Source organism: Nannobrachium achirus, assembly GCF_963921795.1.
Source record: "Nannobrachium achirus genome assembly, chromosome: 16".
Classification (NCBI taxonomy): domain Eukaryota; kingdom Metazoa; phylum Chordata; class Actinopteri; order Myctophiformes; family Myctophidae; genus Nannobrachium; species Nannobrachium achirus.
This window is the reverse complement of record NC_137823.1, coordinates 7,019,313-7,034,277: the sequence shown is the minus strand read 5'-3', so window position 1 is coordinate 7,034,277 and position 14,965 is coordinate 7,019,313. Positions and strand designations below refer to the sequence as shown.

The 14,965-nt window shown below is 41.8% G+C and overlaps 1 protein-coding gene across 2 annotated transcripts in view; it reads left to right on the top strand.

Annotated features, from left to right (window-relative positions):
* Nucleotides 1-12,896, top strand: part of LOC308300732 (uncharacterized protein) — a 52,741-nt gene extending 39,845 nt beyond the window's left edge. For both annotated transcript variants that reach the window (XM_080744625.1, XM_080744626.1), the window contains exons 11-16: nucleotides 2,853-3,155; nucleotides 3,963-4,158; nucleotides 4,695-4,855; nucleotides 6,647-6,784; nucleotides 8,333-8,481; nucleotides 11,160-12,896. In XM_080744625.1, the coding sequence (XP_080600751.1) occupies nucleotides 2,853-3,155; nucleotides 3,963-4,158; nucleotides 4,695-4,855; nucleotides 6,647-6,784; nucleotides 8,333-8,481; nucleotides 11,160-11,360 (1,148 nt within the window). In that variant the 3' untranslated portion in view covers nucleotides 11,361-12,896. The remainder of the gene's footprint in view (nucleotides 1-2,852; nucleotides 3,156-3,962; nucleotides 4,159-4,694; nucleotides 4,856-6,646; nucleotides 6,785-8,332; nucleotides 8,482-11,159) is intronic.
* The last annotated feature ends 2,069 nt before the right edge of the window (nucleotides 12,897-14,965 follow it).

Below are 14,965 nucleotides of genomic sequence, written 5' to 3'. Positions count from 1 at the left end.
ATTTGCCTTTTTATTTTAGTTGGTATTTATTTCTATTGTTTTTATTGTATGTTTCTGTAATTTGTTATTCCTTTAAATAATGTTGATTTTGTACTGCCATGAGTGTGTTTGGGATGGGGGGGGAAAAAAAAAGACATCTATATTTGTACAATTTATTTCTCAACAATGTGAAAATCAATAAAGACATGTTTAAAAAAAAAAGATAGGAAATGACCGGTTTGCCTACCCAGGACGGAAATGCGAGAGACTAGGAAAGTCTTTTGTACCGGCTGCTGTACAACGAGACACACAACGGTCGATTGAAGAGGACTACCTTCCTAACCTAGGACGACGGTAGCCTTTCTTACTGGAACTTTAGTTGCACTGACTCTGACCTCTAAGGACCTTCCAGGGAGGGGGCTCTTGTGCGTCTTGCTGCGTCACCCTCTCTTGTTTCTTTCTTTGTTTGTTTCTTTCTTTTTTCTACATGATCGCACTGACCTTTGGACACTCTAGACTATTAGGTTGTGTTAGTAGTTTTGAGTATTTTTGCTTGTGTTTGACATGATGGTGAGATACTTGTTGCAGTAACTAGCATTGACTGTTACGGTCACTTTGATTTCTCTGTAACTTTGTAATTAGCCTTATACTGCTCTGCTGCCTCTGGGCAACTGATTTTCCCCCTTGGGAAAATAAAGGTATCTATCTATCTATTGTGTTGGATTTCTTTGAAGATTTGTAAAACTATACATTTTTTGGAAAGGTTATTGTCTAAGGAATCAGAAAATCAATGTTTCCATTTTCCCAGATGTGTTTATGGCGGCCATATTGGAATTTACAAAATGGCCACTATAAAATTACGTTTTGTAATATCTCGGCCTCTAAATAAGCTGGAACAGGGTCAAGGAATCCAATGGTCCAAGTTATCATTTCATTTTTTTTGTATCATCAATACATAATCCACCATATGGGTAAAAAACGGACACAGCCCAGGCAGTCGGTCAGATACCAACTCAGCGTTGTTTTATAACTGTGAACTTTAAATGTTTGTGTAACCATGTTAAACATCATGACATGTGTAATCATAGAAAGTCTCTATGCATCATCATAATCATCACTTTTGTGCATCACAGCTTGGGAATCATCATCGTTCTGGTACTGGCTGCTGCACTGACACATGTCAGTACAGGCTTAGCTTTGCAGGAACATCTGCCATAAGAACAGTCAGATTTACACTTGCATTGGACCATCTCAAGGATGGCCTTTGGAGCTGGGAGGACTTCTGTGGTTGTTGGTTTCAGCATGGCAATCAAGTGTTTGAAGTACCCATTTTGCAAGGGATCCAGCTGTGGATCCTTCAGCGCAATGGCTGCTTTTGCCCATGCATGCCCTTGTTTGGACATGGACTCTCAAGATGTGCTGCTTCAGAGCTCCAGGTGTTGGAGGGAGCTTGTCACTTTCTGCCCTATGTTTGCAAGCTGCACATACAAAGGACTCCAATGTTGACAGCATTCCTTCTGTCACTTCTGCTTCATCCAAAAGCATCTACAGAACATTGATCTTAATCTGTTTTGAGGTATATCTGCAGCCAGGTTGCCTTGCCTATACAGAAGTACCTCCCTGTGTTGTCAACCCCAGCGAACGCATGGAAGGCTGGCAAAGCCTTTGCTCTTTCTTTACCTAGAGCTCGCCACAGTGGTTCAGTCTACACCAGAGGCCATAGAAATGGACGTGTTCTTCAGCAAGAGGTCACAGTTTGCTTTGACCTGCACTAAAATGTCCTTATCTGGGTAGGGAAATACCAACTGTGTATTAGGTGGCTTTTGCTGTGAAGCCAGCAAAGCCTGGTGGATCAGCACTGTGTCTGCTTCTTCGTGGTTATTTTCTTCAAAGACCAGGTCTTTGTTGCTCCAAATGTATCTAGAAGCAGATGTGATGATCAGCTTGGAAGATCTGTTGTACTCTAGAGTTTTGGCAGCAAGATAGTCAGTCAGATCAGCCTGGTCTGACACCAACATCAGACACATAACACATTATGTGTTTGATGTTGGTGTCATCTCTGACTACTTAATAGAAGCTTCTCCTTGTCTTTGTTCATCTCTGGTTGCACTCTTCAGAGAATTATAATCTTGTGTTAGTTGCATCAGTCTGTCATTGAAGAAGCCACTCAGATCCTTGACTGTCACTAAAGTCGTTGTTTTTTTGCTCAGCTTCTGCACAAGCACCATGCCATCCACTAGTGCCGTCTAATGACTAATGTATCTGTTGCATCTTGGTGGGTAGAAGTTCCAGCTTAGGTGGCTGGTCTTCATGGGGCAGATCTTCTCTTGTCACACAGGGAGGTTCTCCTGTATTAGTGGGAGAAAAATTATGTGGAAAAAGGTGTTCACTTCCGGCAGAAAGCGTGAAAATTTGCACCTAGGGGTATTTATTTTTGTGCACTGAATTCAAAAATTGACGGATTCATGGTGGTGGTAAGCTGAGTCCTCTGGAGGGACAACGACTAGTCCTGGTCAAGCTGACGGAGGGGCGGTACATTCCCACCTACCTTCTCAATCAACTTAATGTCACGTACGCTGTGTCTGATTGACAAGTGACGACACGTGTGTTATGATCAAGCCTGGGTTTTACAAACTGAAGCAGACCGTTCTCTTTTAGGCTTTCATTTCTCGCATTTGTTACTTTGTGCATTGATTGATTTATTGATTGATTCATGCATTAGTTCGTTCGTTCATTCATTCATTCATTCATTCATTCATTCATTCATTCATTCATTCATTCGTTCGCTCACACATTATAGATTGTAGCCGAAAGCTTTTATTCTAATCAAAGTAATAGTACTTTGTACAGTTAATTCTATTGTCTCTGTACAGAGTCTGGTGGTGTCAGGTTGGTGGGAGGAATCAGTAACTGTACTGGTACACTGGAGGTGAAATACCAGGAAGAGTGGAGACCAGCGGCTGATTTTACATCTGACTTGAACCAGAAATCATCATCTGTAGTGTGTAGACAGCTGGGCTGTGGCTCTGCTGTTGACACAAAATGGACTTCTGGTTCTGAACGTAAACCTGTATGGATGATTACATCTTCCTGTAATGGATCGGAGGCGTCACTGGGGGAGTGTGTAACAATGCAGTCTGGTAGAACTGTGGAGAGACAAGAGGTGATCTGTTCAGGTAACAAACAATGACTTCGACATTGACATAGATAGATAGATAGATAGATAGATAGATAGATAGATAGATACACAAAAACACAAGGTAATATGTCAAATGCATAGAAATAGTCTAGGTCTAACAGTAGAATAACCACACAAAACAAGAATACAATAATCTGTACATTGAAACTATACAAACCATAGGATGCCAGGTCAACAATGACCTGGCATCCGTCTACATAACATGATATCTGGAGTCTGAAGGAGATAATTGTACACACACACACACACACACACACACACACACACACACACACACACACACACACACACACACACACACTGAAATATTTATTTATGTTCACATAAGCAGAAGTATACAAATGTACAAAGGACATAAACAATATCAGTGCAGTCAGATAATTAGGAAAACAGCCAGTTACAAAGTGCATGTAGGGCAGAACGTTGTTACATACAATACTGTTGGCATACAAGTCAAACATAGAAGACAACAATCATGGGTAAAGGAAACAACGCCTCCTCCAAATAGAGCCGCTTCCTATAATAGCTGATACAGAGCAGTACCTTGGGGGACTGCCCATCAATCCGAAGGTTCATTAGTCCGAATTTAGTTAGGGTTACTGACTAAATTCCCCCCCCCCCCCCCCCCCCACACACACACACACACACACACACACACACACACACACACACACGACGACACACACACACACACACACACACACACACACACACACACACACACACACACACACACACACACACACACACACCCCTAACTCTCATGCCATATGTCTCCATCCAGCCCTGTTCTCCCAGTGTGGCAGAGCTCAGCCTCCTGATGTAAAAAAGGTCCGCGGAGGCAGAGGGTTTGCTCCTGGGACTCATCCATGGCAGGTGTCTCTGCAACGCAGAACCAAAGGTTCATCTGAGCCCTTCAAACATTCCTGTGGAGGCGTCCTCATTGCATCCTGCTGGGTCCTCACTGCTGCTCACTGCATGTAAGCTGCTCTCAATTATTCATCCATATTTGATGGCAATATTTATGCAATTATGCATTTCAGAGGAGTGCAATCTGCCGATGTTTCTGGTTCACATTGGCACATTTCCTGGGGCAATCTGCCCAGATCATGCATGTCACACATGTCTTCTTTTTTAGTTTTTTACTCTAAAAAACGCCTGCAATGTAATGCATTTGAAACTACATTGCAGTGCACATCATGGGGTGATCACTGCTTACCTACTGTGAATTGTTTTATTTGTATTTTCGTTTATTTTATTTTTATTTAGTTGCTGAGTGAGGTCAGCAGACGAAGTGACATGAGTGAGATGAAAAAAACCTGAGTGAAATGTGCCAATGTCAACCAGAAACATCGGTGATGTTATTCCATTCATTAGGGTTAGGGTTAGGGTAAAAATGATATAAACACAGTAACAATTGGTATTAATAAAGAGTAGATATAAAGGACCAAAGTTAAGTTTCCTAACTTTTTATGCGTAGTTTATTTATCAGATTTTTAACATAATCTTTGTTCAGTAACAGCTCCAAGGAAATGCAGGTGGTCTTGGGGGGAGTGTTCCTTATGAAAAAGGAAGAGTTTGACCAGGTCATCCCTGTTGTGAGAGCCATCGAACACCCTGATTACCGGGAATTAAAGACCCGTGATGGGCGGCTCATTGCTCTCTCTCATGATGTTGGTGAGTGAATTTACATACGTCACTGACACAACATGTTGAACTGTCAAGCCAGTTCGCATTCTGAATGTATTGACATAAATATGAAGACATTTTTCAATGACCTTCATATGATCATAATTGATAATCAACCCCAGCTAGGCCAAGCAGAATACCTACATTTTCAAGATGGCCACCAGTGTTCAAAACGGCTGTAACTGGGACTATACGTTTTAGACTATATCACTTTGCTGGGGCTGTAAATCTTTGATTCCCCCTCATTACCAAGTAAGACCAAAAACAACATTAGGTTCCAATATGACTGCATATGTTCCAAAATGGCTGCCCATAAATTGCACAAATGTACATCTGCTTATGGTTAATCCACATGAGCGTGTAGCACATGTATGCAAAAGAGTGATGCACCAGACTGGCCGTCTAGGCTAACGTGCACTGTAGAACCCCTTTGTTCTCTGTGTAGCACATGTATTTGTATTAATTACATACACAGAATCCAGTAATGGCACATACACATTTTAATTACCTATAGGTTCCAACGGAATAGGGCACCATACTTTTCAAAATGGCCACCGGTGACTGCTCTCCATTCCGACATGTCTTCACTCAGACAGTGACTTCTTATTGTCGGAGTGGCAGCACTTCCATAGAGGTTAGGTTTAGGGTTAGGGTTAGAGATAGGGTTAGTGTCGGAATGGAGACATGTCGGAAAGGAGACATGTCGGAATGGAGACATGCTGACCTTTTTCCTTTTCTATGGAAGGATGAAACTGGATGGCATTTGCTGAATGCATGAAAGAAGCAAAGACCTGATGACTTTGATCCAATAGCTGGTGAAATGTCATGAACGGCTATCCATCTGCGGTCCTTTCCCCCTTCCAAAGGAAATCCAAAGCTAATTCAAGCCAAGTCTTTGAACAAGTCAAACTGTTATGACAACAATGTCAGTAACTGAGGCAGTGTTTCGCGGCTCAGATACTGACATTGTTGCCATAGCGGTTTCACTTGTTCATAGTCGGTAATCTCTAATCATTACAAAATCACTTTAGAAATGTGCCATAAATGGATTATGTGTATGGTAATTAATACAATGCCTCATGCTACAGAAACAGGAGATAGGATCCTGCCCTATGGGCCTCATGGCTCGGCAAGGCTTAATTAATAAATACAAAAATACATGTGCTACAGTTGTACATTTCTGAAATTAATCGCCAGCCATATTGGAACTTAATGTTATGATCATACTTACTAGAAATACTTCCAGAACATAAATGGTAAATGCTGCATTTATATAGTGCTTTTATCCAAGGTGCATTACATTCACCCATCGGTGGCGGAGGAAACCATGCAAGGCCCCAACCTACTCACCCGGGAGCAATTAGGGGTTCAGAGTCTTGCTGAAGGACTCTTAGACATTAACTCAGGGGGAGCCTGGATTCGAACTGGGATCCTTTCGGGAACCCTTAGCGCTCTAATAATGGTTTCTCTACCCCTGAGCTATGCCGCCCCTATAAAACATAATTCTCTCATTGCAAAATGAGGGGGAAAGCAAAGATTTACAGCCCCAGCAAAGTGATATAGTCTAAAACGTATAGCCCCTATTGGAGCCGTTTTGAACACTGACGGCAATCTTGAAAAGGTAGGAATTCTTCGTGGCCTGAGATTGATTATCAATTAGGGTCATATGAAGGTCACATGTTGCTAAATGTCGTGATTGTATCACCAACTGAACTATCATGTCAATTTCCCACCTGTCTATAGTCAGAGATACTAATAATGTACCCTTCTGTGTGTCAGCTTTGCTTGAGTTGAACGTCACCTACAGTCCTCTCTGTGCCATGGAAACCCTCTATGTTAAAACTGCCTGTCTGCCGAACCAGCTCTTCCCTGATGGCATGGAGTGTGTGGTCTCTGGATGGGGGCGCACTAAAGAGGGTACGTTCTTTAACAGTTGGCAGTTCCAGAAAATCGGACAGTGCCCAACACGGGACCCACTCGAGTGTTTGGGCATAGATAGAGCTAGTTGATGGGACAACGTGCTTTTGAATAGCCTAATGCATGCAACACTTATTAGCTATGGACATGAAGTACTACTAGGTGAAAATAAAGATTGTTACTTTGGAAATGTGTAGATACCCTCTATATACTCTTAAACTTTATGTTGGTTTGTTTTTGTTTACTGTTGAGTGAGAAAACAGTGTTGCACATTAAGTTAATCATCTGGGGACCCCCAAAATAATTTGGGGATCCCCCTGGGGGTCCTGATCAGTGGATCTGCCTACTTGTGGCTTCTTCCGTGCGCACAACATTGCTAGCCATTAGCACACACAATGGCAACAAACATCGCGTGTGTGTCTGTGCGAGCAGGGGTGTCAATTGGGTATGGCAGAGGTATGCAGCTGCCATACCCTGGGTCCAGGGGGGGAAATAAAATTTAATTTTAAATATAAATCCATGAATGTCTCTTTGTCTATCTGTGCTGGTTATTATGTTGTTAAATTACAGTAAAATAACTACAAATGCAAAATTTTACAAAATGGTCACTTTAACAAGGTATTATAATTACATTCTCCACACTTGTATTCTCCCCATCTTGACAAAATGGTATATTCCCAGGTTCCGCAGGTCAGCTGCACAGGTGCAATGCATTATTGTTAATTGTGGCACGTTTACTAACATGCCAAGTTTAGCTGCACTTGAACAACTGTTCCAGGCATAGACTGTAAAAAATATATGGACAAAGCGAAGCCATTGGTTTCTATGCAGCGCAAATGACGCATTTTGGGTCCTTGGCATGGGTGTCGCCATCATAGATTGTAAAAGCACCAGAGGATGCTATTGGCTGCCAACGGTCACGTGCAACCGCAGGGATACATGGGAGAAGAATGTGGTCGGAGCCTCCCGAAATACAGCACACAAAGAAGAACACAGCCGGCTGGTATCAGTTTAGTTGGCCACGCCCCCCACAACTTTATCATCAATTTTAACATAAATGGGACCTTATTTTCACAAAACGCATATCATCGTGATTGAAAGGCATTTTTTAACTAGCGATAGGAACCATAAAGTATGTATGAAAATGTTAATTAAGGTTAGAAAACGAAAGGGGAAAATGAATGGGGTCCAATGGAGAACAATTCTTTTTGCGATCGGCCGGGGGGGGGGGGGGGGGGGGGAACAGCGCAACTAGTGGCCAATCATAGGAAGTTTTAGTTCCGTATTGGAATCATTTTAAATCGGCGGAACTATGCCCCTGGTTCCTGGCTGCCATATCCAGCCCAAGAAACGGTAGAGACGGGTGGAAAAAATAGAATGTACTTCTTAAAATAAATGTATCATGCCTGTTGCTAAGGAAGGCGCGCGTGCAAGACACCAGGTCATGTTGCCATACCTTAGCTTTTTCTGACGCCACTGTGAAAGTCCCTTTAAGTTTTCATGATCAGTCAAGTGTGTGTCTCTTTGTCTCTTTGTCTCTGTGTTCAGGGAATAAAAAACGTACAAACAGGCTGTTGGAAGCTCGGGTTCCTTTGATCTCCAAGCAGAACTGCACGGCTCCAGATGTCTATGGAGACCGACTGGACGACACCATGATCTGTGCAGGACACGTGGAGGGAGAATTTGATGCCTGCAAAGTATGTGCGTGCGTGCGTGAACCCATTTAACCTGATGAAATGTATTAATTCTATTGTACTGGGATGCCCGAGATGACCTGCTCGTTAAAAAAATATATATATATATGGATATAGCTGCAAGCAGCGATAATGGGGCCAAGCTATAGACTAAAGCACAAAGGGGGAGAAAAAAAAACTACCCGTATTGGCCCAAATATAGGACGACCCTGGTTATAAGACGACCCCTATTTTTCAATTATCATTTTGGGGGAAAACAATTGTTGAAGACAAAATATTACATTATATATATATATATTAATACTATATTAATATTATTACGTTATTTATAAAGACAACATTTTTTATTGTAAAATTATTATAGAAAAGAGATAACATTCAGCTGTATTGTATTACATTATCAAAGTCAAACATTCACAATTCAGACTGTGAAAATCGGCTCCTCATAATGTGTATCACAGTAGACTACAGTCCATTACTCACAGAGGTCTTTTGCCTCGCTGGGGAATAAAAAACACTACATTTCCCATCAAGCTTAGCGGCCGCATCCTGTCTCTTTGCTCCATTCTCTACACTGTGCGCCAGACGCAAGAAAGCGATAGCCGATCACTGTAAACAGCTATAGCAACGTTAGCTACAGTTGCTGTTTGGAGTAAACTTGGATTAAACTAGATAAGACGACCCCCTATTTTGAGTATATGTTTATTAGAATAAAATATCATCCTATATTCGGGCAAATACGGTATAAGCAATATGTACTATAAGCCATAGAAACATGAAAGATTGAACTTTCACCCACCCTGACCTAATTACACTATTACACAATTACATTACACTTATCACATTACATCATTACACCTACAGTAGTACACTATTACACCTGTTACACCTATTACACCTATTACACCATTACAACTATTTACAATATTACACCTATTATTTTATTACACGTATTACACTATTGCAATACTACACTTAGCCTATCCCAGGATAGAAACAGGTTTAAGTGTTTAACAAACTGCTCAAAATGGTGGAAAATCTAAGGGCGGAGCTTACTGAACAAAGATGTGGACCAGTCAAGGCACATGTGTAAGCAAGCTGCATGTCTTCAGGCCAAATGAGGCATGACTTATGCCCATTTTAACAGTTTTTTATATCATTCAAAATGGTGGGTTATCTAAAGCAGTGGTTCTCAACCTTTTCAGGCCGCGACCCCCAAAATAATCATATTTTAACTGGGGACCCCCCACCCTGACAAGCACTAAGAGTTGAGGTATTACATTTTGTATAACACAGTTCTATTGTGAAAATAGCAGATCTACATGCTCACAAAGCCTCGCAACGCGAGGCGTTGTGAGCATGTAGATCGGCTATTTTCACAATTACTACCTGTAATTTTTGATAATTTGGCCAATGTTTAATTTGTCATTTTAGAGGTACTGAAAGGTCCTCAAATTGTCACTTTAGAAATGTGCAGATACCTTCTATACAATTAAACATTATGTTGGTTTGTTTACTGTTGAGTGAGAAAACAATGTTTCACATTAAGCTAATCATCTGGGGACCCCCCAAAATAATTTGGGGACCCCCCTGGGGGTCCCGACCCACAGGTTGAGAACAACTGATCTAAAGGTCATGTCACAGCCTTAAAGTTGTTCGGCATGAGGAGATGTGTGTAATGAAGTGTCATGGTTGTAGGTCAAACAGTGACATGACTTATATCTGTTCAAAGTTTGGATTTTCAATTGAGTGCTAAAGCGCCACCCTTTAACCAATGTTTTTAATGTTATTCATGACCCTCTACCATTCTGCCGTGTTTCATAAAAAGCGTCAGCACAGCAGAGATAATTATTTGAAAAACGGCGGAAGAAAAATAAAGGCAATAACAATGGGGCTTTTAAGCCGTGACATCATTTTGTAGTCAGACCTCCAAGCAGATTTATTATCAATATCTGTCCCTCGCTATTTCAACAGATCCGAGACAAAAATAACGACTAAAGTATAATTCTACCACTTTCCTTTGCTTTCAACAACAAAGAGAAGAAAAATTAGTAAATAGTAAAAATAGTAAAAAGATTCACGGGCGCTGGGGCCAAAAGTTCTCCTCTGCCTACAAAATGATGTCAGACTTAACAGCCCCATAGGGTCTAGGCCAGGGGTCTCAAACTGGCGGCCCGGGGGCCATTTGCGGCCCGCGAGACAATATTTTGTGGCCCCCACCTTAATATGAAAGTTTAATGTCAATGTGGAGTTTTATATGAACCTCAAAACTGTTAATAATACAGTACAGTTAACAGTACAGTACATGTTCCATAAGTTAAACAAAACTTGTTTAAACCAGGGTCCTTGTTCATCTTATTTTGGGCATTTGAGAAGATTGGAGTTTATTTTTATTTTTATGGGGAGATACAGTAGTTGTTAGACTGGTATGAAACTACAATATAATAATAAAACAAATTAGTGCACATGCACTAAATTGTTTTATTAGTGCATGTGCACCCGCAACATGCACGTGCTGCGCACGCGTGCATGTGCGCTGAGGCTACGGCCCAGCCTCAGCCAGACTCTGCCTCCAGCAGCCCCAAGGTAAATTGAGTTTGAGACCCCTGGTCTAGGCACTTCCTGCTTGGCCCCTAATAAAAAGAAAACAAACTTTTTTTCCTTCTTTTTTTTCCTTCCAGGGTGATTCAGGCGGTCCTCTGGTGTGTGAACAGGAAGGGATTCATTACATCGCTGGTCTGGTGAGCTGGGGGCCTCAATGTGTTCGGAACAACAAACCTGGTGTCTACGCCAATGTCCACAAATATCTGGACTGGATTCGTGAAAAAATGTCTAATGTCGATGTTGATTACACTTATGATGATTATCCCGCTTATGATTGAGCATGAGCACACAACCCATAAGCATGTTGATTCAGACCATGAATTCAGTTTTTACTATGGTGAAAGAAATTGATTATGCTTAGTTCAGTGTGTTATCACGCACCGAAAATAGCCGACGTATTTTCGCCAGAAGGCCTTTTTCGAAATTTCAGCCCCTGCCTGCCTCTCTAACGTTCACTGCACGTCCCTGCCCCTCACCCCTAAAAAAAATAAAAAAATAAAATACATCGCTTATTCAGTCGACCTGAAGAGAGCTACAGCATAAACTGTTGAAGGGATATAAATCAGTGGTTCTCAACCTTTTCACCTTTTCAGGTTCCCACCCTGACGAACACTAAGGGCCCGATTAAGAAGACGGTAATTAAGGGCCGTGCTAAGGAGATGCCGACAGGCGACGATTGCATTTGACGCATGAATAACGATCAGCAGCTGATTATGTGATTTGCGCTGATCAAATTGTGCGCCAAGCGCACGGAAGAATTATGCATGGGTGTGTTTTACCTGAAAAGCGGATAGCGTGACCGCAGTTTCGGCCGCTATGTACATTCACCAATCAGAAGCTCGTCCGTCATTCCCTAAAACCTGTTCTTGAACAGGGAGGATGACACTTGCAAATATCTCACACTCAATAAGGTCTGTTTTATTAGAACCGACATTGTTTGTTTATAGAGAAAAAAAGGCGAGAGAGAGAGAAGCATCGCTGTGTTTGTGTGTGCGGCGAGAGAGAGAGAGAGAGTGAGAGAGAGAGAGAAGAAGAAGGCTATAATATAATAATTTTGTTGCTGATTTCGTTTGAACATGTCTCAAAGATTATTAAGAAATTTTAATTTGTAAAATTGGGGTTACGGTTAAACAAATTAAACTAAGTGGCATATTAATTAATACAGAAAGGCACTGCCTCCTCCTCATTTTGTGTGTAAAAAAATACGTTATTAAACATTTACATTTTGCACCAATATTACTGTCAGTTCTGAATAAAATGTTGCTTTTAACAAGTAAAATAAGCAAATGAAGTATTATGGCATGATGGCATGGTTGATTGATTAGCAGAGCCTGTTGCGCAGTGGAGTGGTCGTGCTGACCTGCGCTCAGGGCAATAAAGACCTACTGGATGTGAACCATTTGTTAGTCGGTACCTCAAGTTAACTGCCTCCACTGCAGTGTGATCCGGTCCATATGAAGAATTAATGATGAATCCATGCATTTTGAGGTGAGAACACAGTAATCATAAGTTTGCTGAGAACCATGTTTAATGTAAATTTTCCAGAGCAGACCAGCTGTGGCTGCATGCTCCGCTAATTAGTTTGATCTAAATCTGCGTCTTTCTGGCAAGATGTAATTAATTCTTTTGTAGCAAGATTCCAGTAGTAGCCTATAACGTTTTAAAAGGCTTTCATATACTCTTGATATTTTTTTTCAAATGAGGTTTGGCCTAAAATCGAAATGTGCTCAGTTTATATATATATTTTTTTTCTTCTTCTTTTTTAATCGGAGGCGCAGCCCTGCTTGTGAGCTGTGCCTGCTCAGGCCTATTTAATTTGTCCTGATTTCTAAGGCGATTTTTAAAATAAAATAAAAACTCCATGACCTGTGGAATTCTTCTTCCCTTTCCAGCCAATTTGTGCCACAAATGAAAGCAGGCGAGAAAAAAAAATAGAAAAAAAGAAAAGAATCTTCTGGTGGAACCAATTAAATAAAATAAAATATATCCCCCTCATTTTGTTTGATAATGGATAAACATTAATATATGTACACATGTCTAATTTTACAAATGTAAATGTCTAAATATGTCTTGACAAGAATTGACAGAATAGAACAAATATAGCTATTGGTTCTTAATGCCTGCGCACGGCTAAGCGGCGCATCCTCTCCCAGGGGGAATAAACATGTCATTTAGCGCATAGAAGGTGATCGAAGCACGTCTAAGGCTATGCGTTATTTATTTTTAAACTTGATGATCATAATAGCTCTGGGCGCTTCAGGTTCATTTACATATGTTCCACCCCCCCCTGTCTTAAATATGCATGCGGGCGCCGCACAGCGCGTTGATATGACTCAGCTCCCACTTCTTAATTGCAAAACAACGCATATGAGGGTGTTGCTCGCCACAATCATATGCGACCGGACTTAAATATTATGCGAGTGCATAGCATACCACGTTCAAAATCGGGCCCCTAATAGTTGAGGCATTACATTTTGTATAAGACGTTCTATTCTGAAAATAGCCGATCTATATTATGCTCACAATGCCTCTCGTTGCGAGGTGTTGTGAGCAATTTCTGCCTCTAATATTTGACAATTTGACAAATATTTAATTTGTCATTTTAGAGCTATTAAAAAGTCCTTAAATTAATAGAAATGTGCAGATACCCTCTATACACTTAAACGTTATGCATGCTGGTTTGTTTACTGTTGAGTGAGAAAAACTCAACAGCACTTTAAGCTTATCATGTGGGGACCCCCCCAAAATAATTTGGGGTCCCGACCCACAGGTTGAGAACAACTGGAATAGAGTTGAGTAAACAAAATGAGGATTGTTTCTGCATTGAAATATTATTGTTCAACCATCATTGAGGAGTATGAAATTAGTTCCAGGGTTAGGACGGACGGACGGACGGACGCTCGCTCGGCGGACGGACGGACGGACCCTCGCTCGCTCGCTCGGCGGACGGAAGGACGGACGGACGGACCCTCGCTCGCTCGCTCGGCGGACGGAAGGACGGACGGACGGATGGACGGACGGACGGACGGACGGTCTGATCGTCTGTCCGTCCGTTCGTCCGTCTGTCCATCTGAGCGTCCGTCCGGGTAACATGTCATTAGGTCAAACACCCTTTGGATCGACCACTAAAACCGGGTGCATCTCTCCATTCCGACATGTCTCCTTTCCGACAGAACTAACCCTATCTCTTGAAACTATTAAACAACAAAATGTCTGTCTGTCTGTCACCAACAGCCAATAAGGGACCAGCAATCTTGTTTACGTCACCATCAACAAGTGCGGCCTGATATAAATTACAAGGCGTGCTCTGCCTGCAGGACCTTGCCCTCGATCTGCTTTTTGCCCTTAGGCCTCTTACTGGTGTTATAATCTGAATTTTCGAAGTAATCTTCCCAGAAAAAGAGTTAGCATGAAGGGAAAAGCTCTGTCGACGGACAACAGACATTCATACGAACGAAGTAGCAGAGATGAGAAGGGGAAGGAAATGTTGAAAGACATTGAACTGTTGCACGAAAGAGGAGACAAACATGTCAACAGGGACGGCTGTCCCGGATTGAGTGTCTGTGTTTATGCCATGGACCGTTATCCAATCAGAGAGGTGCAAAGGGTGATGTCATAACATTGAGGCATATTATACAGTAAGGGCCATGAGAGCATAGCACTAGTAAGACACCTCAGGGCGACATGCGACCTCTCCCTAAAGGGCGAGGTCGCGCCAATTCTTGACCATCTGGCCAGTGATATACAGGTACGTATATCGGACCAGTTAGCCATATATGGAGTTCCTGCATGATAGTCAACAATGTGATGTCAGAACATGCCCATATATGGGCATTACCAAATATGGGCATGTTCTGACATCACATTGTCGACTATATATGGG